Source organism: Chrysemys picta, chromosome 1, assembly GCF_011386835.1.
Source record: "Chrysemys picta bellii isolate R12L10 chromosome 1, ASM1138683v2, whole genome shotgun sequence".
Taxonomy (NCBI): domain Eukaryota; kingdom Metazoa; phylum Chordata; order Testudines; family Emydidae; genus Chrysemys; species Chrysemys picta.
This window is the reverse complement of record NC_088791.1, coordinates 170,002,899-170,030,576: the sequence shown is the minus strand read 5'-3', so window position 1 is coordinate 170,030,576 and position 27,678 is coordinate 170,002,899. Positions and strand designations below refer to the sequence as shown.

General features: G+C 45.9%; 1 protein-coding gene across 4 annotated transcripts in view; it reads right to left on the bottom strand.

Moving 5' to 3' along the window:
- Nucleotides 1–27,253, bottom strand: part of IGSF3 (immunoglobulin superfamily member 3) — a 164,184-nt gene extending 136,931 nt beyond the window's left edge. For 2 of the 4 annotated variants that reach the window (XM_005310171.4, XM_065589576.1), the window contains exons 1-2: nucleotides 27,120–27,253; nucleotides 25,707–26,536 (exon numbers count right to left, since the gene is read on the bottom strand). In XM_005310171.4, coding sequence (XP_005310228.2) covers nucleotides 25,707–25,749 — 43 coding nt within the window. In that variant the 5' untranslated portion in view covers nucleotides 25,750–26,536; nucleotides 27,120–27,253. Of the gene's footprint in view, nucleotides 1–25,706; nucleotides 26,537–27,119 lie in introns of those variants that run through there. The other 2 variants (XM_065589578.1, XM_065589582.1) reach the window with 1 other exon arrangement.
- Nucleotides 27,254–27,678: the final 425 nt, after the last annotated feature.

Sequence of the window (27,678 nt, the reverse complement as noted above, 5' to 3'; positions counted from 1 at the left end):
GGGGAGTCCTACCGGTTCTGTATCGCCTCCATCTCACAACATTATTCACTTTATGGTCAATTTCCCCCTTAAGTAGGTAATATCAGTTGTTTGACACTTGGCCTTGTTCATTTTCAGGTTGCTTCTTGCATTTTCCAGCATGCTCTGCAGTCACTCCTGATGTTAAATAGGAGGGCCTACCTAGAGTATTCCATGTATATCAGTGCACACTTTCACTCAGGAGACACTGTTCAGCATGTGGGGCATTGTGCAGTGAAATATTCTTGATGCCGACCATATTCTGAAAGCAAGACTCAGGAAGCAGTATTTACTAACCAGTATATTAAAAGTGCAAGTCTTGGAGTTTATGGGTGATGGGGAAGTCTACCAAAACATTGCTGATATATGTAATATACTGAAAAATTTGGTTCCTGACATCTCAAACATTTTGTTCCTGAGGAAACTGAAGTTGAAATGTTCCTGTTCTGCTCATTGGAGGGAGGCAGGTTCGTCCTATGTCCCCTTTTACCCTCCACAACTGCTGAGCAGCAAATCCAGTCTGTTAGTTCCTCTTTCTAGACTCATTACAGTTGCCATACTGTTATTACTGGTTTTGAGTTTTTTCCACCTCCTTCATCTTTTTATTTTCTGTCAACTATGGTATTTAGGAGTTATGTGCTCTGTGACTCTCTCTATGGCCTTTATTTGCATTTGTTTGTTCACTGGCGTGGCATATGGATATTGCCTTTTCAAGTGTCAAGTCCATGTTCTTGAGTAGCCTTTTATGTACTTTTCAGTTGCTGCATCCCAAAACTATTTGCTCTTTAATGAGAGAGATTTCATATTCCAAAGCCACAAGATAGGCTTTTTAAAGTTTTAAACCTGTGAGATTCCTCTATTGTTTCCTCTCCTTTCTCCATCTTCCCCTGGAAGAGATTTCTCATCGATTAGATATCCCAACTCAGGACACAATCCTCAAGATTTTATTCATTATAACATCTAATTCTTACTCATCTCCCAAACCTTAAATATTAAGTGCACTGTATACATTCAGGGCTTCACCAATAGCTACTGTCACAAACAGTGCAATTTTTTGCTCTTCTTCCATTTTACTAGCCCTTCCAACTTTCATACTGCTCAAATTGCTATTTGAACCTTTCTCACAAGTTATTTCAGCATTCCCCATGGGTTTTTAAGACCGGTGAGAGAGTTTCATTTTACAGAATCACAGTCTTTGTGGCAGTCATTTTGACTGTACCTTTCTTCTGGCAAACACTTGAATGCGATGTGGACTAATCTGTTCCCCCTCTCCCCTCCCCCCCCCGGATTCACTGGGAATCATCCTTTCCACTTCTGGTCACATGCCATATTTCAGCTTTAGGATAACATTTATTCAACTAGCAACAAGAAACAATTTATAAAGGTAAACAGAGAGCTGATATAGTAGAGCCTCAGAGTTACAAACAGCAGAGACACAAACTGACCAGTCAACCACACCCTTCATTTGGAAACAGATGTACACAATCAGGCAGCAGCACTGCCAAACAGAAAACAAACAAACAAAAAAAACGAGCCAGTATATTCAGTATATTATGGTGTTAAACATAAACTACTAAAATATAAAGGGAAAGCAGAATTTTTCATTCAGTTGTAAACTTTTAAAAGAACCACCATAGTGTTATGGCTTCAAAGTTACGAGCAACTTCCATTCCTGAGGTGTTCGTAACTCTGAGGCTCTACTGTACTGTTATAATCTAGGCTGGCTGTATTGTCATCTCCAGTTCTGCAACTTGTTCCTGTCTCTGTGCATAAGCAAGTCTGCAAGAATAAACAAGAAATGTAGCACTGTGTACTGTTCTGCAAAATAACGTCAACTTCCTCCAAGTTTAACTTGAGTTGTAGTATTTCCGATGAGAAGCGAGAAAGGAAAGTAACTGAAATACTTCCCTGATAGGATAGGTTGTCCATTTAGAAAATACAATCTAATTCTATATTACTGAGGGACAATCTTCATTCTGATATATTTTGCTTTCCACAACCAAATCTCTGTACAACTTTTCATGAGTGATGTACTCGAATACTTGGATACTAATATCTAAACTATATTCTTAAATTTATTCACCTAAATTTGGGTTATTGCTGATTATGTACTACAGGGATCGGCAATATTTGGCATGCGACTCACCAGGGTAAGCATCCTGGCGGGCCGGGCCAGTTTATTTACCTGCTGACGCGGCAGGTTCGGCCGATCGTGGCCCCCACTTGCTGCGCTTCACCGTCCCGGGCCAATGGGGGTGGCGGGAAGCCGCGGCCCGCACATCCCTCGCCCGCGCCGCTTCTCGCCGCCCCCATTGGCCCAGGACAGCAAACTGCGGCCAATGGGGGCCGCGATCGGCCGAACCTATCGCGTCAGCAGGTAAATAAACTGGCCCGGCCCGCCAGGGTCCTTACCCTGGCGAGCCACGTGCCAAACGTTGCCAACCCCTGATGTACTATATATACCATATGACTTTTAAAAACAAACTTTGTATTTATGGATAATCTAGCATTATACCCAGATGTACACTCTTTTCTCAACCTGTGTATTATATAATTTTAACATTAGCTTTTAATAAAATTTTTATTTCTGGAGCAAATTCCAGAAACCAAGGTAGCTTTTCCCATGCCCACCACTCACCCATGCACTGCACCCATGAATAGTCTCTCAAACTCCCACTGACAGGAAAGAGAAACGCTATCTCAAATCACCCCTGGCCACCAGAATGGGATCTTCCAATTTATGAGACACTGACAAGGCAAAGCCAAGACAAAGTGGATACCTTCCCCACCATCGCCAACAGGGTTCACAGTGGAAGTACTTTTCTAGGACACAGCACAATTCCACAAGTCAATCCAGATAGCCAGAAGCAGATGTGCCTCTAGTACCTTTCTCCAATCTTGCTGTAGGGGTTATGGGTAAAAACGATACACAACAAAATACCAGCATCAGTAAACAATGAAAGTCCACAACAGCTCAGCCAAAGAGACAGCCTGACATTGGCAGAGGAGTTCCATTTCAACTGCATCCTTGAAGTGAAGTAACTAAACAATTGCTTCTAGCCTTTGTCTCTGTTCTAGAGTTTCATCTCCCCGGGGAAAGATTCAACAAGATTTTCCCTTCTACGCTACCCTACATGATTCAGAGTCCACTTACACACACAGATTGTGCCTGAAATAGGTCTAGAGCTGTTTCTCGCCCCCACTGCTACTACCTCCTATTGTTAATTAAGATGAGTCCAGAGATACCACAAGACCTTGGCTCCTTGCAGAACACAGCATGATTTATTAGCCTGCATTATTAGAGAGATTTATAGAGATCATCGCTAGACAAGCACAGCTCCTATTTCTCATTTTACAAACGCAGACGGCTGCTTTCTGTGCTAGGAGGAAAGGGCTCAAGAAACGCAGAGGGGCTTACATTTAAGTAGCCATTGTACTGACAATTTGGAAAAGAAGGTATATACCAAGCAAGACCCATAGTTTTACCTCATGTTCAAATAATACTACCCAGGAATAAAGGAAAAGAATAAGATGTGAAGACAGCCGTAGGGGATAACCTCTCTGACCGCTGTTGTTTACATTTTGCAATGGCACAGATAAGCTGGGCACATAGAGAATGGGTACGTGCCCCGCATTGCTATATGGCCTTTACTGCAGCAGTTTCCAGGATTAACAGTGAAAGGGCAACTTTTCTGAGAACTTAGCAACATGACTGCTTATGGGATTCTCCCTGATTGTAATAAGAGCTGCTGCCTCTGCTTGACATTCAGATTCTGGGGAAATTAAGAGATGTATTTGTAGGCCTCCGCTGCACTACTCCAGGCATATGGCCAAGCACCCATCGGCCTCCAGAAGCAACCCTTCTCTCTCCCTCTCCTACACCTTATAGCTGGGAAATCTCATCCGCAAACACAAATTCAAACAACTCTATGCTTGGGACTCACAGATCTACCTGTTTCCTCCACACCTGTCTCCTTTGGTCTAAGCTAAAATCTCAGGCTTCTCTTGGACATCTCATAGATGTCTAGCCACCAGCTCAAGCTAAACATGGCTAAAACAGAGCTCCTAAACTCTCCCTCCCTCCCCCCCACCCCAATCACAACCTCCCAAGTCCTTCCCACAACCTCCCTTTTCAACCACTGTGGACTACACTACCATCCTGCCTGGCACTGAAGCCTGTAAACAGGGCATCATCTTCAACTCAGTCTCTCGCTAGGTCCTCACATCCAGGCTATAGCTAAATCTTGCTGGTTTCTTTCTATACAAGATCTCTAAGATTCAGCCTGTCCTATGCATCAACACAGCTAAAATGCCTGTCTCAATAATGGCTACATCCTTCCCTTTGTGTTTGACAAATGTACTCGTGCCCCCACTCATATCCATTCACCGGGCTACTGCACAGATCGTTCTCCTAGTCCATCACTTTCACTATGGACTTGGCTACACTCAGGACTTCCCAGCGTTGCCGCAGCAGCGCTGTGAAGCGCGAGTGTAGTCGCGCTGCCAGCACTGCAAGAGCTCTCTCGCAGCGCTGTAAGTACTCCACCTCTCCGAGGGGAATAGCTTGCAGCGCTGCGAGCTAATGTGCAGCACTGCAGGCTCTGATTACACTCACACTTTACAGCGCTGTACTTGCTGCGCTCGGGGAAGGGGGCATTTTCACACCCTTGAGCGCAGCAAGATGCAGCGCTGTACAGCGCCAGTGTAGCCAAGGCCTATGTCACCCCTCTCTTCGAATCCTTCCACTGGATTTTCCTTCTCTATGGCATGAAACATAAGCCACTTGTCTTCACTTTCAAAGCCCTTCACAGTCAATCCCGACCCCACCTATCATCTCATTTGCTATCAAGCTGTCGATGCTCACATCTGATTGGCCTCCACTGCCCACTTGTTAAATTTTCAAACACCTTCATGCTTTCTCCAATGCTCCCACACACACTTGTGAGTGGCACTCCCCAAAGATACTTGCAAAACTACATCATTATCCACCTTCAAATCCCTCCTCACCGCTCTGCTTTGCTGTAACGCTTACAAACAAACATTGACAATTATGACATTGCTGATCTGCAGAGACAACTTATCCCCAATATGCTGACCAGTACTCTCTCACTATATCCTTGTACTCCCCCATGTGTCTGCATTTATCTGCTTTGTTTTATTACCTCGATTATAAACCACCATCTTTTTGTTCTGTGTTTGTAGAGTGCCTGCATCTGGTCTACACTGGCATAGTGTGAAAAATCTACACTCCTAAGAGATGTAGCTATGCCTACCTAACCCCCAGTGTAGACAGTGCTAGGTCAATGGAAGAATTCTTTCAATGACCTAGCTACCACCTCTCATGGAAGCGGATTACCTACGCCAATGGGAGAACCCCTCCCCTTGTCATAGGTAGTGTCTACACTGAAGCGCTGCAGCTGTGCTGTTGTCATGGCTTAAGAGTAGATATACCCTACCACAATAGAGTCCTGATCCATGACCGAGGCTATTAGACACTATGGGAAGCAAATAATGCCCACACGCCCAGGTCAGTCAATTTATCCTCTGAACCACTCCCAAACAAGTGAATGAGAATTTTGCCTCTCACTTCAACAGGAGCAGGATTGGTCTCTCCACATGATTCCAGAGATATTCACAGGATTTTGCTTCCTGCACACTCCTTATTTTAGGTAGATGGGAGATGCAATTAAATGGCAAATGGATTTCAGTTGTTTTTGTTTCATTTTAAAGGAAGACACTTTCCCAATCAATTAAAAGCCAAATTCAAAGGGGGAAACCCCACAACAAAACATTGATTGTTCTCTTGTCTAAACTCCCTGATCAAATCACAAACACACAAGTTTTGATCTTCGGCGGCTTGCTTAGTATAGTCTAGTCCCTACTGATTAGGAGCTAAGGAAAGGGCTATGTAGCTAGCAGAAAGAGAGGCTTTTCTATTTATCTGATTTCAACGTGCCTGAGTTATCAGACTCTAGAGGGATTCATTAATGAGAATAAAACTCTTGCTTGATGCAAGTCAGGAAGGTTCTTCTCTGTAAATATCTATGCTCCAGAGACTTTACACTGATTACATGCCTTAGCGCTGAGTGACGCACATTAAACTGACACAGCCACCACACCAAAAAAACTCCCCACACTTATCAAGGTTGACAAATCCAGAAGAGTTAGTAGTACAAGATAGGAAGGGGGGAGAAAAAAGGGCTTCACTCCCCCAGAAGGGACACGAAGCCAAGGAGAGGACTAATAGAGCACTAAAAGTCTGCCCGAGGTAGATGTTTCCCCAACACTGACTTGCCATAGCAACTCTGTTCAACAACTGACACTAGTGGCATGTAAAAAACCCACTATTACATCCTCACAGACACCCATACAAGGTGAGTATGAGGTATTATCCACATTTCATAGATGGAGAAATGGAAGCAGAAAGCTTAAGTGATCTGGCCAAGGTCACACAGGAAGTCTGTGGCACAGCTGGGAACATAACTCTGCAGTTTGGCTGCTGAATCTGCTGTTGGTAACTCTTCCAGGGAGGGGGAAAAACATGCACAAAGCAGGCTTCTCTTCCGGAAGCTGCTGCCATCTTCCACTGACAATCCATTGACAAGTTGCCAGGATCAGAGGGGTCCAGCCCAGATCCTTTCCAGACATCTGCTCTCCTTCAGCCATAGTAATGCCCCTGCACACGACCTGCACTGGCATCTTCATTTCGAGCCCCATGCACAGTATGCCACCCTGGCCACCAGTCTGACTTGGCCTCTCAGTGGGAGAAGCTGCCATCTGGGAAGAAAGGAGGATGACAGCAAAGTGAACGAGCGTTCTGCCAGATCCACCAGCCACTGGATGTTGTGTTGTGCCATTAGATCTGTGAACGGTGATCTGGCCTACAAAGTTCACTTCAGTCTCTCTGAGCTGCAAACTACAACCATCTATACACTCTTTGCATGTGGCTTTTCTATACATCTGCATAGGTTTCCATATTTGTCTCTGATGATCCTGTGCCTGAACAATCCTCCCTCCAAGAGAAAACCGGTTTGTCATGGCTGTAAACGTTAAATGCTTTGAATTTTCCTTGGGAGAGGAAGGCTTCCTGGCAGCTGTTGAAGTGCCTCAATAAGAAGCGTCTATAGAAACGCCCCATCTATATTTCCCTGAGTGTACCGCCTTAAAGAATACAGCACAGCCTTCCCACACTGTGCTTGTGCAGTGCCCAGGGTTCCTCACCACCAAAGTGAGTGTAATAGGGAGGCTACTTTATTCCAAGATTTTTCTTGCTTCTTAGTGCGCATTTTGGGGAGGAGACTGTTTCTGGGATGCGAGTGCCTCTAGTTGGTGTTGCCGTAGCAGCGTAGGCAGAAGTTGTCAAAGGAAATTATAGATGGTTTGCTTGGTCGCCTGGCTGGAGACCATAACAAACATTTTAGTAAAAGCTGAAATGAATAAACATTGGATAAATCTCCTAGAGCGAGCGCGGCATGGAAGCCTATGTTTTGAATTGCATTTCCCTTCACAGCAGGATTTAAAATATATATATATATATTTGTGCATGAATTTTGCAGTGGACTTCTCTGGGTTTCTATTGGCTGTGGTGGTCATACCATTTGCCCCTTTATTTCTTTAAAAATGCACAAACCCCCCCTCTCCATAGCTATGGCAGTGCACTTCAGTCCTGACCGGCAACACCACAGTTAATCTGGTCCTGGGCTCAACATGTTGCTCTGCTAACATACCCAGAGTCTTTCCCGCAACATCCCTTGGTGTTCAGTCCTTCAGCTCTACCGGTGCCTCTCAGTCCTGACCTGCTGTTCTTATCCTGATAAGAGACTGGCAGTGGTACAAGTCTCTGGGGTGGCTTATGCTTCTCAACAAGATTGGAGGGGGGCAGCAACTCATAACCTAGGCCGTTAAGGTAAATGTGACCATAAGGGTTTCGGCACTTCCATACAACAACAAACGAGGGGAAAAGGCTACTGCCCCTCTTGGTGTGGAGCAACAGCTTCAGTTTTAGTTCTTACAGCTGTTTGTTCCGGGCTTGGCTATCTTTGGTGATCGCGCACCTTTTGCAGTCCTGGCTGGAAAGCTCTTTGAAAATATATGAGGATGGGGTAAGAAAGCGTGCTTTCCTCACCTCTTTGGTAAATTTGTGATGAAAGAATAGGGTGTACTGGGGAAAGAGGGAGCTACTCCTTGATCTTTGTGCCCTACAAATGATTCATATTGGTAATCCCCATTCCTCCTCCCGTCCCTCTTCTAACACTTTTTTTGTGTGGGGTGGGGGGGTAGTTACATACTGGTTCACTTTGTGAGAGCTGATTTTTGCCTAGGAAATTTGCTCCTACTTTCCTTTTATTATTCACTTTTTATCTTCCCCCTAACTCCACATCCCCAGTGGAGTTTTCTAGTCTCCCCTTAAGAAGGCAGTAAGGAATTTTCTTGCAGTAGGGAGAAAGATCCTAGCTCTTAAGAGAGCTCCTCTGTGATAACAGAAGGTTTCATGGCTATGTTTTATCTCTCTGTGATGTGCCTGGCCTCCTTCCCTTAATTTCTTCTCATGACACAACTCTGCAGTTGTGTTCCAGGGGTAATTTCCCTTGCCGCAGACTCCCTAGCCTCAGCACATCTGGCCTTGGAACACATTCCTTCCAAATGGTGCATGGGAGCGCTGTTATTAATAGCGTGACCATATTTCCCAAAGGGAAAACGGGACACTGCGCAGGGCTAGTCCAAGCTCTCCCCTGCCCTGCGCAGGGCTAGCCCGAGCCACTCTTCCGAGCCCTCCCTTCCCCGCCGCATGGGGCTGGCATAAGCTACTCACCTAAGACCTGCCTCTCCTACCCCACACCCCCATGGGGGCTGGCATTGCCACTCACACCCTACACACTCCTCCACACCCCACTTTGTTGACAAAAGTGGGCATTTTGTCCCATTTGCTCTTGCCAACTGAGCAAATAGGACAAATGCTCACTTTTGCCAAAAAATGGGCGTGACTGGGACAGGGCTTAAAAAAGGGACTGTCCCAGCCAAGATGGGATTTATGGTCACCCTAGTTATTAAGCAGCTACTGTACATTATCCATCCTATACATTACTGCAGTGGTCCCCACATTTTTTTTGTCTGCACCCCTCCCTTACCTGGTCTGTCCCCCTCTCCTTCCCCCGGGAGCCACAGTCAGGCGCTGCAGCTGGGGTGGTTGGGGGCCGGAGTAGAGTTGATGGCAGAGTGATGCCTCCGTGCCCTCCGGGGGGGGGCATGCCCCACAGTTTGGGGACCACTGCATTTGTGGGTTTTAAGTTGCCCTCTTGGCCTGGATTTGGGGGGAGGGATAGCTCAGTGGTTTGAGCATTAGCCTGCTAAACCCAGGGTTGTGAGTTCAATCCTTGAGGGGGCCATTTGGAGATCTGGGGCAAAAAATCTTTCTAGGGATTGGTCCTGCTTTGAGCAGGGGGTTGGACTAGATGACCTCCTGAGGTCCCTTCTAACCCTGATATTCTATGATTCTATGAAAATGCAGTATGGCAGGGGTATCAACTGACTAAGCAGTTGTGGCCTATTGAATAACAAATATTTAGCAGAGATAGGTAATCATTCTTCCTAGCTGCTAATCATCATTCTTTGGTTATATGGCATATGAGCCCAAAGCCCTCAGGGAAGGAGTTCTTGGAAAGGGGAGGATTTCACAAATAAAAGCATAGTGGGACTGACACTCTTTTAACCTCATGTTTCAAAGGGAATCAGCCAATTGCCCCTAGGGACCAGGAGGGAATTACTTCCCTTCCCCTCTGCCACAACATCCAGCATTGCACAATTGACTGCGTATTATGTCTCTTACCTTAGAATGTATTAGGTGTGGGCCACTCCTAGAAGAAACTGGCTCCCATCCCATCCAGTCCAGGAATTCCTGACTCTTTAGTCCTATACATTGATAGTTCTCAAACCCAATCTCTATCAAAAGTGCAAACTGCTTAGTAACATGCCTCTTGTGCCTGCCCTGAGACCAGAGACTAAGGAAGTCTCTTGTCAGCATTTTCATCTCCGGTGAAAGATGGTTCTGCTTTAAACGTATCTGTCCAACAAAACTGTCCTTGAACTAAAGGAGGAAAACTAGTCTCTGAACTGCAAAACTTTATATAAGTTGTTGTAGTTCTTAAAAGTAATAGGAGGTGCTTCTGTTCAAGGGATTGTAAGATTCCTAGACTGTTAAATTCCAAAATTTATACTATCTATCTATCTATCTATATATATAGTATAAATAAATAAATAGTTAGTTAGTTACAGCTGTTTCTTCTCAAGGTGACATATTTACAGACTGTGGTTGCTACAGCTTTGATGAGATCAGCTAATAGGGTTGATGTTGGTAACTTGCCAAACTCCGATCACAGTGCCAAAATACAATTTGGGGGACTGGGAAAGGCAAGATATGAAAGCACTGTGTGTGCAAGAGACAACCAATAACAGTACTTTGTAACCTGTGAGCAGAACCATTGAGTGTGTGAAAGTACTAATAAAAACCTTACCTTACTGCCCTTAACCTTTACTCCATCCTCCAATAGATCATTCCGCTTAACCCCGCATGCTTCTGCCTCCCCCACCAACCCTCCTGTTTACACACTCAGATTCCTGCAATCTACTCTATCATGGTTACCTCTGCTACTTGTGCAATGTAAAATAAGAGCCAAAAGTATGCTGTCTAGACAAATTGGGCCCAAATTTAAGTTTAACAAAAAAAAAGGTTAGCTGAGATCAATATAAATAGGGCCCTACCAAATTCATGGTCCATTTTGGTCAATTTCATGGTCAAAGGATTTTAAAAACCGTAAATGTCATGATTTCAGCTATTTCAATCTGAAGTTTCATGGTGTTGTAATTGTAGGGGTCCTGACCCAAAAGTGTTGTTGCGGAGGGTGGGTCGCAAGGTTATTGTAGTGGGGGTTGCGGTTCTGCTACCCTTACTTCTGTGCTGCTGCTGGCGGAGGTGCTGCGTTCAGAGCTGGGCAGCTACAGAGCTGCGCCTGCTGGCCACGAGCCCAGCTCTGAAGGCGGAGCTGCCGCCAGCAGCAGCACAGAAGTAAGGATGGCATGGTATGGTCTTGCCACCCTTCCTTCTGTGCTGCTGCCTGCAGAGCTGGGCCCTCAGTCAGCAGTCACCACTCTCCGGCCACCCAGCTCTGAAGGCAGCAGCGCAGAAGTAAGGGTGGCATGGTATGGTATTGACACCCTTACTTCTGCATGGCTGCTAGCAGGGCGCTGCCTTCAGAGCTGTGCGCCCAGCCAACAGTCACCCTTCTCTGACACCCAGCTCTGAAGGCAGTGCAGAAGTAAGGTAGAAGAAGGTACAGCGACTTTCTTGCAGCGACCCCTCTAATATAACCCTGTGACCTGCCCCTGCAACTCCCTTTTGGGTCAGAAACCCCGATTTGAGAAATGTTGGTCTCCCCCTTGAAATCTGTATAGTATAGGTTAAAAGCACACAAAAGACCAGATTGCACAGGGGGAGACTAGATTTCACGGTCTGTGACGTGTTTTTCATGGCCATTAATTTGATACGGCCCTAAATATAAATACCCCAGGGGGAATTCTGCACTACTCCAAGCTGCCATTTAAAGATGATCAGGATGTCCCCTTCAAGGCTCCCCCAGCAAGCAAAAGGAATCCTCACTGGAAGCCACTAGAGAAGCCTTCATAGATTCATGTCTTCAGTGGTGCAAATCAATTAACTTTTAAAAAGCCCACGGACACCAGCAGAACTATTCATCTTGAGTTTTTCACTAATGGAGTTTGGGGTTATAGCTGGAGAGGAGCAAAAAGTTTAGGACAGTCAAAAGAGGGATCTGGGAGGCAGGCAAAAGGGGTCGCCACATGAAAGGAAGGGAAGGATTCAAAAGAGTGGGAGTGAAAGGGGCACAGTAATAAAAGCTAATCAGAGAAACAGGAAAGGGTTAAACAACAAAACAGGAAGAAGGAGAGTTAGTTTACATTCTAATATGAACAGACTTTAATAGAGTACATGCCAAACCATCTCCCAATCACTCTATTTACATTACATCCAGCCTTGCAAAAAAGTCTACCCTCCCAACTCATGCCAGGACAAGATACTGGGGAGGAGGGGAACTTTTACCGTCACCAAACTAAAGGGCAGGTGAGTCGGTTTTGTGCCTGAAATGATGAATTTTCATAAAATTTTGCAAGGCTAGTTCCATTCCTTCCCCTTTGTCTCTACAGACAAAACTTGCTAGGGCAGGGACCTGTCTCCGGAGATATCTAGAACACCATGTATACTTTGGGCACTATATAAACAAAGACAACGGCTTTCTGGGCTGCCCTTGTCTCAAGGGAAGTTTTGCCTGGGCTTGTGCCAGCAAGTTTGAGAGTCTCTTTGCTCTGCCTGGCTAATGGCTGGCTACACAGGGGAAGAGACCTTGAAGAAAAAGATTCTTCTCTGCAGGAGTCACCTTGTTCCCAAACATAGCGTCCAGCATCTTTCTACAGTCACTGAAGACAGGAGAGGAATTGAGGAAAGATTTTATGGGAAGGGAGAGAAATGTGGGGAAAGGAGGAGAACAAGAAATTAGGTGAAAGACTGAACAGAATGAAGAGCGAAAAACAAGAGGAAAACTTTAAGGTTAGAAATTTGGGGTTAAATTTTTGTGCTCTCACACTGTGTCAGCAAGGACTACCCAAAAAGAGAGAGGCAAGGGAGCATCCACTAAGCCTGTAGGGAAGGGAGTTAGTCTATATTCTACCTGAGCCTTGGGTGTGAAACATATGCCTCCATCAGCACACTGCCTCCCTGCTTTCCCCCCCCCTCCCAAAAAAAAAATCCCATCCCTGCTTTTGATAGGTTATATCTTTTTTGTGTATGTTCATGTAGCACCTCAAGTACTTGAATGGAGTAGCACATTATGTGGACAAGTTCTCTCCTTAGGGGAATGTCACCTTTTGCTAGGTTTCCCCCTCCCTGTTACTGCCCCTTCTCCCCAGTTCTTCCTTCCAACCTCCAACATTGGCCCAAACTTCCTTCTGGCCCAAGAGAGCTTCCAAGTGGGCTATAGTTATGGGGAAAAGGAGTATGTGAGGTCTTCTCTCCCCATGTTATTTCTGCAGCATATCCAACCCAGATGCTGAATGCCGATTGCCTACAAGGCAACCTACTACAACAGTACTAAACGCCTAGATTAGCTTTTTTAACACCAGCCTACATTAGAAAAGTCAGTGATGTGGGGGGACAGCGACTTTCCATAAATGATGCTGCTGTTACACACTCTGGATTAGCGCAGTCTCCCACAGCCCCTGGCACGAGACTGATTTGACACATTAGAACAGCTCCATATAGGCCAGCGATGCAGAGAAGGATGAGATCAATCATAATAGCGCCACATGAACTACAGATTAAAGAGCCACACTGCTGTATATGAGCTATTCCCCTCTAGGTATAGGGGTGTGGGAAGGACAAGGCTACACCATATAGACAAAGAAGCACCTTTGCATTGAATTAGACTGGGGTGCGTAACACTAGGGAGCAGGAAGTAAGATCAATTTCACAGCTGGAATTAAAAAACAAGAAAAATCAGAGTACAAGAGCCTCCCCCACCTTCACGCCACCTCTAGCCCACACCCCATCCACACACTATCTAACCCTTTAAAGAGTGTATTTTACAAGAGAAGGCAAAATATCAACCCTGACAATAATACAAATACTTCACACTTACACGGCACCTCTCATTCAAGAATCCCAAAGCACCCTTAATCATTAAGTCTGTAAGGCACTATCCCTATTTTAAGGAAATGGAAACAGGTGAAGTGACTTGCCTAAGGTCAAGCAGAGCAAGGAGTAAAATCCAGGAGTCCCCCACCTCTACCACTGGACATCCTTTCAGGCACACAGGTTATACTAGGGTTGCCAATCCTTCCAGGACAGTCCTGGAGTCTCCAGGAATTAATCTTGAATTTAAAAAATGAATCTTTATGTCATCTGATGAAACCTGCAGGAATATGTCCAACCAAAACTGGTAACTATGTTCTCAGATGTTGTCCGCAGACCCCTGGCAGCCAGTGGGCGAGCTGGCAGGTTGCATGGTGCTGGCTGCTCCTCCTTTCCAGCTGCTTCTATAGGTGTCCAAGCTGCAAAGAGTTTTGGCACCTGTAAAAGGTGACAAGGAGCCAGCCTCCACCAAGGACTAATGCCGCACAAGAGAAAAGGAGACAAATCTCCAGAGGACCAGTTGGACAGGGCAGGCTAACCAGGAGGTGAAAAAGAAGCAGATGGCAGAAGGGTGAGAAACAGGAACATAAAGGGCAGGAGAGGGGGATGAAGTAATGAGAAAGCAGAAAAAGAACACTATTTCTTCTGAAAGAAACACTTACTGTATCAAGGAGAGCTAAATATACTCAGATACCTACCTAATACATATTTTTCCTGCTAGCAATTGCCATAGTTACTATAAGAATGGTGCATAATTGTAAATGGAATCATAACTAGGAGAGGAGATGCCCCATGGATTTATAGGGATGGGGGGAGGGAGAAGATGGCAAGGAAACAGATACGGTCCATGAGATATTTTATTAAAATGCAGTCCACAATGCAAGTATGGGAGAAAAACTGGAGCAGACACGCAGCTAGGCACTTCAGTGAGAGCCACACACAGAAGTGTTAACGGCTTAGCTCTCAGAAGGGGCCTGAAAAATGCAGTTGGACACTCACCCGGGGCAAGAGCCATCAGGTTCTGCAGTACCTATGCCTTTACTTTTTTTTTTTTTTTTTTAAACTAAGTCTCTAACCCTTGTCGGTGCAAAATAAGAGCCTTCCAAATGTGAGCAATACATAACTGATGCAGGGATGTCTGGCTGAGTCTGCAGTGACAGCTCCAGTGCCACTGCCTCCACCATTAGGGAAAGGACAGAACGTGGCTGTCACCACCGTTGAAGAGGCAGAGGAAGACTAGCAGCTGCTGCTAAGAGTAGGGTGTTGCAGATGGCTGCCACTCCCACCCCTTGAGCAGGGGGTCAATGAGAAGGGGGTGCCAACACTTGAGGAAGGCTCTTCACATATGGGGTTTGTCTCCCCCCACCCTACAACACTACCCCATTACCCCAGCAGAGGGCTGTATGTGTCTGAGGGGGTGGGGTGATGGGGTGGGGCAGAGATTCTTGTCTCTGGTCATCAGGCTGGCTGGGGACTCCTGCTGCTCCCCACTTTGGGCCAAGCTAGGATCCCACATTAGGAGGTGGCACAACTTCAGCCTCCCTGCAACCCCAGCAAAGGATCCTGCTTATTGGGGACCAATGTAGATTGACTTATTGAGGGGATGTAGTTTCCAGACATTAATTGGTTGGGGGCCTAGCACTGGCTGAGTGCTTGGGTAGCATGTGTTTGCTGGAAGACAGCACTAAGTACAGGCTTACCCGTCTTCTGCGGGCTGAATTGTATTGGGACCAAACGAGAGGGGACCAAACCTGTAAGAGACCAGGCATGGATGTGGGGGTTGAAAGAGAAGGGACATTTTTAGTTTGGTGTATAGCCCTACTCCTTGGGCTAGCAGGTACCGGGTAGCGGTTCCAAGCCCTTTTCCTCAGTTAACATTAGTGCCTGGTTCAAGCAGTATGGTTTTCCAAAGCAGGACATTTCCTGCAACGGAACAAGCTATCGACTCTTGCAGACTGAAGTGTACTAGCTTTTATCCAGGGTCCAGATTTACATTCTGTAGGGCCTTGAGCATCGGAGGGACGGGGAAGACTCAGACCAGTTTCCTCCCCAGTCTGGTGATGCTGCTGCATAGAAAGATCAAGACTTGCCCCAAGAACAAGCTGTTCTCACAACACTACTGTGCTGTGTGGTGCCAGATCAGTGCCCTTCCTTGCGAGTGGGACAAATCCTTTCTTCATCCAGTGTTAGTGTCTCACCTGCAAATTTAAAAGGGATCTCTTGAGTCCCCTTTCTAAAAGCTTAACTTCCAGAAACCCTAAAAATGACCAGTCTTGCCTACTAGCACTGAGAAAGGGAGCTACCATGGAAGTGTCATTTTTACTTTTGCACATACACACACGCGGGCAGGGAAGGATCATAATAATCCCTTCTGACCTTAGAGGGGCTTCAGATTTTAAGTGAAAAATACAATAAGTTGCACACTTGTGTCACCAACAAGTTAAACTGAAACCTGCAGTGGAGAGAGGACTGCACAACGCCATCTCCAACTAGCTCAGTCTCCCCAACAGCGTGCTTTTCAAGTGGTACTAGGAGATCAGAAATAAGAAGAGGGAGGGGGGGAGGGGGAATCCTTATAAGCCTGCCACACACAACAGCTCCAATCTTGCTCCACATATCTGTCCTGCAAGTGTCTTTGCAACATATGTGCTGCCTTTAGTGATAAAGAGTTCACTTCTCTACCCTGACTGGAGTCTATTCTGCCCTGCATTTCAGAAGTTTCAACTCATACCTGATGGCAGAATCTCTCATGTCCCCAACAACAGAGACCGAAAAAGTACTGTGCAATTTTTCAAACCCCAAATAGAATTGAAAGCTCACTAGTTAGTTGGGGGAGAAGAAAATCACTTGGCTGGAGTACATTGCCCTGGAATGATTGAGAGAATAGATATGAATTCCTACAAATCATTTCTCTCATACCCAGAGTCTATTTCATGACCTTAAACACAAGCCTTTACCAACAGACCCATGTCTTTTAATGAGTCAACACCTAGTTGCTGAAAGTTCTTGAGACCCCACCTTTTACCCTCCCACCACTCTTCCCCCTTTCTGTTTAACCACCCAGCTTCTTTTATTTAGCATTCTATAACCTATCCAAAACACCTCAGCAAGATTTCCCAACGCACTCTGCTGCCCTTCCCCTCCCCCCCCCGCCCCCCAAGACAGTGGTGCACCTGGAAACATCACAGAAACACCAGCCATAGATTAGAATTGAAAAAAAAAAAAGAAGGTAGAGACAATGGGTTCGAAAGGGGGGATTCCAAAAAACAGAGCAGCCTCTGTTATAGTGACTGAAGCCAAGATTACTGAACACTAATCAGTTCTTAAGTCATTTCATTGCCTCTAGGCGAGGAAGAGGAATCACAGTGACATTTCCAATGTGCCACAGTGCAAAAGCACAATGTGGTAACATGCTGTGAAAGGGCTTTTATCATTTGGCTGAAACAGTATTTTCGATTTCTTTTGGATTATTACTGAAGTTATATTTTCATAACTAGAAAGACAAATTCCTTTTATGTCATCGTGTTGTTCCAATTAAACCTTCTAATGACAAAAACTTGCTCACATCCATCATTCTGAAACATGGTCTCTGTGTATTGATGGAAATGGAGTGCTTGGTAAGATTAGCGATAGGACAGAGATAGAGATTATAGAGAGAGACAAGGTGGGTGAGGTAATTCCTTTTATTGGACCAACTTCTGTTGGAGAGACAGAAGTTTTCAAGCTATACAGAGCTCGTCTTCAGGTTTGGGAAAGGTACTAAGAGTGTCACAGCGAAATACAAGATCAAACAGATGGCACATATTCTAACTGAAGGGACCATTCAAGGTGAAGTGACCAGTTAACACACGTATAGGACTAAAACAGGTGTTAGTGGGGTACAGTGTTGTAATAAGCCATAAATCCAGTGTCTTTATTAAGACCATGATTTTTAGTGTCTAGCAAAGTTATGAATTTAAGCTCCCAGGCTCCTCTTTTCAAAGTGTTGTGCAGGTTTCCTTTAAGAATAAGGACTGATAGGTTCGTGAAAAGTGTTCACCCACAGGAGAGGGAGTATGGTCATCTTTTATCATTTTCCAGTTTGAGCTCATTCGAGAGAGTGTAGCAATTGTCTGGTTTCACCCACACAGTTGTTGTTGGGGAATGTAGTGCACCGGATGAGGCACACCACATGTTGTGATGGGTATTTGTAGGACCCAGGGATCTTGAAAGGTGTGTTGTAGGGGGTGTAGATCACTGTAGCAGTGGAAATATGTCTGCAGGTTCCGCCTCTGTTGTTTTGGTGGGGTCTGGTGCCCCTTTGAGTTGGTGTGTCCTGGTCTGTGGGGAGTTTGCTTCCAATGATGAAGCGCTTGGAGAGGTTGGGGGGGGGGTTGTTTGACGGCTAGAAGAGGGGGTTCAGGAAAGATTTTTAAGGATGATGTCTCCATCAAATATGGATTGTAGCTGTTTGATGATACCCCATACAGGTTCCACTGTGGGGTGGCAGGTGACAACTAGGGGTGTGCAGTTGGAGGGGGCGGGAAATCATTTTTGTATTGAAGCACGTTCTCTCAGGGTATTTAGGTGGCCCGTTCCATGATGCGATCTACTTCTCTGATGGGGTGTCCTTGTTTGTGAAGGCAGATTTGAGTGTGTGTTACAGTATATAACCTGAACTTTCTCCTTGGAGCATTTTCTGTGGTATGAGTGCCTGGCTGCAGATAACCGATTTCTTGGTGTGTTGGGGGTTACTGGATCTATGCAAGTAGGCGGGTGATCCATGGGTTTTTTGTATATAGTGGTCTATAGAGTTCCATTGCTGAAGCTCATTGTGATGTCCAGGAAGTTGATGCTACTGTGGGAAGCATTCCAGAGGGAGTTTAATGGATGGGGGCGGTTGTTGAAATTGTGGTGGAAACCCAGAAAGAATTTAGGTTGCTTGTCCAGAGGATGAAAATATCAATGTATCTCAGGTACACCATTGGTTTGGGGTGCATTTGTCCAGAAATTTTTCTTCAAGGTGGTTCATGAAGAGGTTGATATATTGGGGAGGCATACTAGTACCCATGGTTATTCTCATGGTTTGGACAAAATTTTTGTTGTTGAATGTAAAATTGTTATGGGTGAGGATGAAGTGGATGAGTTTGGCCAGGATATCTGAGAGTTGTCCATTGTCTTACAGATATTTGAGGCAGGCAGCTATGCCATCATTACGAGGCATGTTGGTGCATAGGGAAGTGACATTCATGGTGGCAAGGCGGGTATTCTGCGGGAAGTTGTTAATTTTGCAGAGTTTGTGGAGGAAGTCGGTTCTGTCCTTGAGGAAGCTGGCCCTTTGTGGGGTGAGTGGTTTGTGAATGGTATCTCTCTACTGCTGCTAGGACAGCTACACAGTCACCAGATAGTGACCAAACCAGTGGACAAAAAGGGCACCATTGTAGCCCTCAACTGTGATGACTACATTAATGAGGCCAACCAACAACTCTCCAACACGACCTACTATGAAGAACTCAAAGAACACCCCATACCACAATTAACCCAGGAATTTAAGGATATCATCAAATCCTTCTCCTAACAACTGCAAGAGAAACTCCACAAACTCATCCCCCATGAACTCTCCCCAGAGACCTTCACATCTTCCCAAGATACACAAAGGAACCCAGGAAGACCCATCATATCTGGCCATGGCACTCTTACTGAAGGAATACTGGGACTCAGAAATCATCCTCAAACCATTCACCACAGCTGCAAAATGAATTTTAGATTCTATGCATCAAATACCTAACATCTCCAAACATTTAACCGGAGATCTATGCCTCAAGAGCATTGTATGGAGAGAGAGAGAGAGAGAGAGAGAATGCCAATGTCAAAACAAACGTAACAGGTTTGTGTTAACAAAGGCATATTCAGCATTTTAAAAGCCAGAGGCAGTCGTATGTATTACAATTCATTCCAGACAATGACTCGAGGGCCTAAATGCCCTTGATGCAAACAAGCAAGTCAATCACATCAAAACAGTTGTGTCTGGAACACTTTCCCCTTCCTCCCAGACAGCTTTCTGTAACAAGAAGTTATTGAGAAGGAGTTTGCAGATTAGAAATTACTTATCAGGCTAACGTCATTCATTCAGGGTATAGCATGGTTCGTGTCATATCAATGCGTCCAACAGAGTTACACTTCATTAGCTTACTACTAGCTTTTGTCACCTTTCTCCAGGGCAACTATTTATACAGATTCTGAGATTTATTCTGTACAGGCAGGAGAGGAGGGCCAGGAAAATTCTCCCTCTCCCTCTATCACCCGACCACCTCCTTTCTAAACAGTTTCCTAGCTCTAAACTTTCAGTAACTTTCCAGACATGGAATGGATTCTCTCCCTCCCAAAACACACAAGCTCTATATTCCCCACACATCCTTGCATTATTATTTATTCATCCTTAAAATTTATATAATACATCTGTCAAAAGTGTTCTAGGTACATGAACAATTTACAATAAAAAGTGATTTAATAAAGAAAGCTAACTTGACACAATGTCAACTAAACGTCCAAATTGCAAAAACCAAAGCCCTCTACATTAAAAGCTTAGGCAAGTAAGTAGGCTATGCAACATGCTTTTAAGTTCAACAAATTTCACAAAGACCAAGGGAGAAGGAGATTAGATTTTATAGTTGAGGTCCTTTTGCCCAAAATGCATGCAAGAGATGGTCAATTCAGGTAACAACTGCCACAGTATAACACCGTGAGAGAGGCAGCTTCCAAGAGAAATAAGGACTCAGATCATAAAAAGCACTATAGATACAAGGACTTCATCTGCCCTGGGAAACAAACTGGCAGCCAGTGCTGTTCACAGGGCACTAGTATAATAGGTTCACTGAGGGCAAGTCTACACTTAAATCGCTGCAGCTGTGCTGCTGTAGCGCTTCACTGAAGACATGACTACGCTGACGGGAGAGCTTTTGTTGGCGCAGTTAATTCCACCTCCATGAGAGGCGGTAGCTATGTTAAAGGGAGAAGCCCTCCCGTCAACATAGCGCTGTCTACACTGCGGGTTAGACTGGTATAACTACATCCTTCAAGGTGTGGATTTTTCACACTGCCAAGCAATGTAGTTATACCTGTAACCCCTTTGGAGTTTAGAGAGCATGGCCCCTTTAAATCTTTCCTAAGGGGTGAGGGGGAGCAGTAAGAGAAAGGAGGGAAACGCCAGGGTGTGGCTCTGGAGCCCCAGAGAGAAGGGCTGCAGCAAGCAGGCCCTCGCAAAGTGAAGCAGCAGAGAACCTGCCTAAAGCCTGGGAAGGACAGGATGGCCGATCGGGGACACCCCAGGACAGGAGCCAGGAGGAGCACTGTGCCAGGAAAACAATCGCCCGGGAAGGACAGGCCAAAGCTGGACCCAGTATCACTGCTGCCCAGAGCTGCATGGGGCTGTAAGTACTGGGGCTTGTAACTCTGCATTGGAAATAAGGAGGGAGGCAGCTAGCTAGTTAAGTGGAAAGGTGGTCGTTCTGTGTGGCTTTGCAGAAAGCGGCAAAAGAGGGCACCGGAGGGGTCTGTTGGAAAAAGTTTACTGGCACTAAAACCAACCAGGAGCACCCAAGACTCACTGCCAAATTGAAACTTTGCTCAGGACTCCTAAACTCTGTGTGCAGACACATTGCTCAGTGTCTGCCCTTTCAAACTGTGCTACCACTGGGCCTGTGGGCCCCCCCAACACCGTTTTCCTGCTCCCCCTATATTTCCCCTTGTTGTTTTTCTCCTCTCCTCCCTCTGTAAATAAATATTTCCCTTTCTTATATCCATTGTACTTTTCCTGTGGGTGTTCACTCTGGGGGGGTTAAAACAAATACCCCTGGGGTAAAAAAATTTCCTGTTGCATTCCTGCGTGTGCCTTCTCTTGGCCACTCTCAACCAAGCAATCCCAGCTAGCCAGCTCAGTTGAAACAGAAGAGTGGAGTGTCAAGAGCATACTGGTGCTATGCAAACCCAACAGTCTAAAGAAGTGACAGGAAAGAAGCCTGCTCTATAGAAGAAAGGCCTTTGGGGCAGATGAGCAACCATCCAATATTATCCTGGGAGTCCTCTTGGCATTATCATTGTTTGTTTTATTGCAGCATGCTATTTACAATGATCTGAAGAAGAGGTTCTCAAACTGTGGCCCGCGAGCTCCATTCAGGTGGTCCGTGGATAGTTTCCTCTAAGGTGCATGCCTGGGCGGCCACACATGAGAGAATGAAGGACCACCCACCTAATTAGTGGAGCCGCGCAGGCGTGGCTCCACTAATTAGGTGCCTGGACCTGGCGAAGACACACATGTGAGGTGGTGGCCTTGGGGGGGTGGTAGGTGGGGTGAGAAGAGGGGGTAGGGGGAATTTGGGACGTGCAGGGCTGCGGTGGCCAGAGAAAGTGGAGACTTTCCCCAGCTCCAGGGCTGTGGCTGCCGGGGAAAGACGGCCCCCCTTCCCAGCCTCAGCTCTATGGAGACCCTCCCTCCCCATCCTTCCCAGCCCCAACTCGGGGACTGCCACGACAGGGGAGTCCCCCCCTCCCCATCCTTCCCAGCCCCAGCTCGGGAGCTGCCACAGCGGGGGGAGAGAGGGCACATCCATCGCATTAGAAAGGCAAGACTACGGATATTAAAATATGATTGGTGTGCTTTTATTTGTAGAACAAAAAATGTTTATTAATTTTTTTCTATACAGTGCTTTTATTCAATTCAACAGTAGTTAGCTAATGGTACAAACAACATTTGGAAAGATCATTAAATAGTCTGAGACCCTCAGCAATTTTCAAGTAGTTCACGAAAAAAAAAAGTTTGAGAACCACTGATCTGAAGTTTCAGGACCTTTCTGTAGCTCCACTCCCCTCTAAGAATCAAAAATCACCCCTTATTATGTATGAATGAAGAGAGGGAAGATGTGTATGTGTATATATCCCTACACACATCTGGATACGTACATATACATATATAATGTTTATAGCTCTTTGTGCTCACTCACGGGTGGCATTCTTGATACTGTAGAAAGTCAAATGTAAGTAGGAAAAAAATACCTATTCATAGACCAGTGAGAATGAGTTTTGCATTCTGTAGACGCCTATTGTATTATGTTTCCTTAAATATTACATTATAGACATAAATAGTATCAGATTTTGCATCCCTGGAAGAGCAGGTAAATCTCATAACTACATACAAGATTAGTACTGCCTGGCAGAGGTATTAATAATCTTATTACTGCATGGGGATTATTTATAATACTTGCTCTGGTCCCCCATTTTATACTCAATGTGATGAAGTGCCACATACTTAAAGCCTTGAAACTGAAATACTGCAGTAAAAGAAAAAAGCAGCAACTATCTCAGAGCGTGACGCCCACATGCCAGCTGTGGGTTTTCAATCCCTTGTTCTGCGGAGTTATTCTGAATTTGTTAATATAAAATAGTAAATCAAGTACAAACTAGTTAAGTTGTCTTCAGCTTTTATCATAATCACTTTTCTTTTTACATTCTAATGGGTTTATATATAGTAGAGCAATATGAATTACACTCCTTTTTAAGTGCACCTATCACCATAGTATCAGCACTATATATTATAGCACTAAAAACAAAAAACAAAACAAAAAAATCACTCTGAATCCTTATTTGGAAAGCCAGTCAGAAGATTTATGTTATAAAACAAGATAAAGCTTTTGACCCCCACCCTACCCTCCTCCTTAGCAAGGCAAATCAAGTCTCTAGCTTTCAGAAACACTGCCCTAAAGAATTTTTGAGTAGCCTGGGGCTTTCAGACAGAGCAGAAGGCTTCAAGGTACTGTCAGATCAGGTGTTGTTAAAAAACACCAGTTCAGCAACTATCATGCGAACAGTTTAAAGAATCAGAGAACCTAAACTCTAGTGATGCATGCCAAAATGGGACTAGCCAATTTCCCCCTCTAACTGTATGATTATTTTTTTTAAAAAGGAACATCTTACACGTATGCCTCTACTTGCACACAGAAAGATACCAAAATGCTTTACAAAACTAGATATGCACATAGGATTCTGATGCATACCGTTGAAAAATAGCCCTTCTGAAATAGAAGGCAGCAGCTGTTTGATACCTTGGCAGCTTTTCTATACAACACTGATAGAAAATTAAGAACATTGGATCCAATTTTAATTGGAGAAGTATAAAACATAATTCATGTTAACAGAAAGTAATTACCAAGCTGGAATTTGGCCAGGGCACCAAAGAGAACACCTAAACTCTTATATATTAAAAGAGTTGTCAAGATCCCTGTTTTATATCTGATCTGAAAGACAGCTCCTCTAGCAACACAATGCCCCCTACTGCTATGCTGGAGTATCAGTTTAGTATCAACTTCGAAGGAAGAATAGACAGGCACCCATTCACTCCTTATTAGGAAAAGGTTATCCAGAACAATATTGTTCTTAATCCAAGAGGATTTAGTATTCAAGCATGTAAAGGTAACTCTATAAGCAGTTTCAATTCATCCATGTTGACTATCAGAATACAATAGATTCAGTTTGTAAATTATACAGTGGAGTAATCCAGCACAACCTTGGTTTCTAAGTGTTTTTCCAGGGTGTGGGGAGGAGAAACCACCATTGTTTTTCAAAGTTTGAACCCTATCCAAAAAACAGTCCAAAGGTTCATCTCTCTCTCTCTCTCTTCCGGCAAAGGGAAGGTAGTATGAGAAACATGAAATCGGAGATGTAGAAGCACGGCTGTGCAAGCCAAGCACAAGTTTTTGTTTCGAAGCTATCCTGCACTTGCTTTGCCAGTTCTTAAGACTAGACACAAAAGATGCTGCTAACTCTGCTTCTTTTCCTCTAATAGCTTAGAAATTAACAGAAAATCCTCACTTCCATAAGAGCAAAGGAAGCTTTCACCATTGCAAAATATCTCCCTTCACAAATACTCACCAGGTGGTATTTTTCTAGTGTGGAAACAGAGTCTGTGTTTTCACAAAGATACCAGTTTACTCAAAATACATTTTGTTAACACTAGGCTAGACATATGGGCCATCACAAAGACACATGGGATGTTGCAACTAACTTGTATTCAGCCATTCTCGAAATTGTAAAGAGGTCTTGCATTGCTACAGCATCTCTCTGCCAGAAAGATCCCAAAGCACTTTACAAGACTATGTACATTCATCCACTGAACTGAGACAGTCACTTGTGGGATGGGACACAACAGCTGTTCAACTGCGCACAGCACTTCTACAGGACACTTTAAGGCAGGAATTGAAGAATACTGTACCCAATTGGAATGGTAGGAGGAATTCAGGGAGACAGAGTATACTTACACAAGTTGAAGTTTAACCAGGAAGCTACCTCCACTCTTGTAAAAATAGAGATTACATTAAATTAATAAGAACCATAGGTGAGGAGGACTTTGGTTTTATGTTTTTTTACATCCAGCAACACAGCCAAGGCATTCCTTCTGTACTTACTAGGAGAGGTAAGTGCTACCTTACCAATTCACCAAAACTTAAGTTTCCATGGAGGTATCCCAGTCCAGTATTGACCAAGCTCAAATCAGCTTGTGAAATCTGACAAGCAAAGTTCAGAGTCAGAAATGGTACAGCTGTAGGCACAACAGAAAAGGACCATTCATTGTTCCCTTCTCATGCACAGTTTGCAAGTTCTGAATGGATCCCAGTACACAGGTATCGGGGAACACCTTTCTGTTCTGTGTTTGTACAGCACCTAGCCCAATGGGGTCCTCACCCATATCAAGGATTCCTAGGTGCTATGGTAATACAAGTAAATAATATAATGAATCTGTTCAATGTTGAAAAGGCCTTAGATATTTTTCTCCCTTCAATTCCAGCAATAGCAGTTGCATTTCTTTGGAAGAGCACAGGGTACTATCTGCCACTTGGAATCTCTCCAGAAACAGAATAGGCGTGATAAAGTCATATTTCATATAAAATGCAGTGCTAGAACGAGAAATGAATGGTGGGTCAAACTTTTAACAGATTATTGATATAGATAGGCAGCCACTTACCCAGCAGTAGAAGAGATGTCAGCTCTTGCAGAAGGCACCTCATCTTTGTAAGAGAGTGAAGATAAAGGGGCAGCTCTCGTTCCCTTCCTCCCTCACCTATTCTTTTATCTTCAGCTGTCAGACACCAATTGGCTTATATTTCCAGAAAAATATTTTGTTGGGAGTGGAAGTACAAAGTAGAGGGGAAGTGAGGGGTGGGGGAGAGAAGGAGGGGAAAAACAGAAGGGAAAAATAAAGTGAGGGAAGGGCTTAGTGGGAGGCGTGAAAACGTCCTCAAATGCTAAATTGTGTTCCCAAATTGATGCTACTGCCTTTCCAGATCCTGACACACTATGTGTCTCAATGTCTTTGATTTTTTTTCAGGTCCAGTTTCAACACTGGCTGTGTATCCTTTCCTTTTAGATTAGTGCTCCAGGGAAGAGGAGGGAAAAGAGTAAGAGAAATCCTTTCATCTCCTCAGTCTGGTAATGCTAGTTCCTCCTCCCAGCGAAAATGTGACTCCCAGAACACTTCCCAAGAGTCAGTCACCGGCCCCGCAGCTGAAGATATAATGGGAGTTCGAAACCTCTGGCGCCCAAGCTTGGCTGCTACATGACAAGACAGCGTCAGAGTCGGTGTCTTTGCTTCTCCAGCTGTTTCCTTCCTTGGGAAGGGATGAGCGTGAGCGGTGTCCCGATCTCCTCCACCCGCCAGCGGGGCTGGGCTCGGCTCTGCCTGACGGTGCGCTGCTTCTGACGGTGCAACCGGAGCCGGGATCCTACCCTCTGCAGCTGCTCCCGCTCCGCCTGGGCTCGGCTCCTAGCTCAGCTCATCGCTCCTTTCTGCTCCCCCTGAGAGCAAAGTTAGCAAGGCGTAAGAGGCGGCCTTCCGCCCCCCCCAGCCCAGCCCAGCCCAGCCCAGCCGGGCGCCCCCCGCGGCGGTCGGACGCGGAGGGCAGCGCTCCGGGGAACCGAGCCCCGGGGCTGGGCAGACGCGATGCCCGCGCCGCGAGCCCAGCCCGCTATTGTCTCACCCTCGCGGCTGTTCGGGTCTCCAGCGGGGCTAATGCAACGGGAGAAGACGCTTCAGACGGGGCGCTCTGAGGGATGGCCCCTGGCTAAGGGGGGCGAGCAGCAGCAGCCAGCCCCTACCGGCTCCGCTGCCCCGGAGCGGGCTGCAGCAGCGGGAGAGCCGGGCGGCCCGTCCCCCGCGGAGGAGGGTCCAGGCGAGCGCTCCCCCTGCCTTGGCAGCCGGCGCACGCCGCACCCCGGGCACCGCCACACACAGCAGCCCGGCTCCAGCCGCCACGGCGCCTCCCCGCCCCGACTCCAGGTGTCCGGGCTCCCTCCGCACGTCGGTCCCAGGAGCCCGAGCTCCCCGCTCGCTCACCCACCCTGGTCCCCGCGGGCGCTGCTCCGCCCCCGGGTAACCTACCTGCCCCGCGCCCTTCAGCCGGCACCGCCTGGCTTCCATTCTCTGCTCAAAAAGCTAGGGGGAGGCAGGCGCTTCCTCTGCGCCGGGAAACTCCTCCCTCCGCTCCGCCCTCTGCCCCCTGGGCCTCCCGCTCCCCGCCCTGCCCCGCCTATTCCCTCCGCTCCCTTCCTCACCTCTACCCCCGGCAAGCTGGACTCAAGGCCCCGCCCGGGGACACGCCTGCTCCCGGCCGGCTCTCCGGGAAGCAGGAGGGGATGGGGTTCCCCCCTCCAAGAGGGAGGGAAGCTGCAAAGGGATAAACTCGACACAACAGCATCTGCTTTTTGAACCGGGAGCCGGCTAGGATGACCAGTTGTCCTGATTTTATATGGACAGTCCTGATATTTGGGGCTTGTTCTTATATAGACATCTATTTCCCCCTACCCCGTCCTGATCTTTCACACTTGCTGTTTGGTCACCTTAGAACCGGCTCATATTACAGCCAGGCTGAGATACTCTGGTTCCAGCTCCTAAGGCTGTAGATCAAGCTTCCCCCTCCTAAGGCTCCTTATTTGTTACT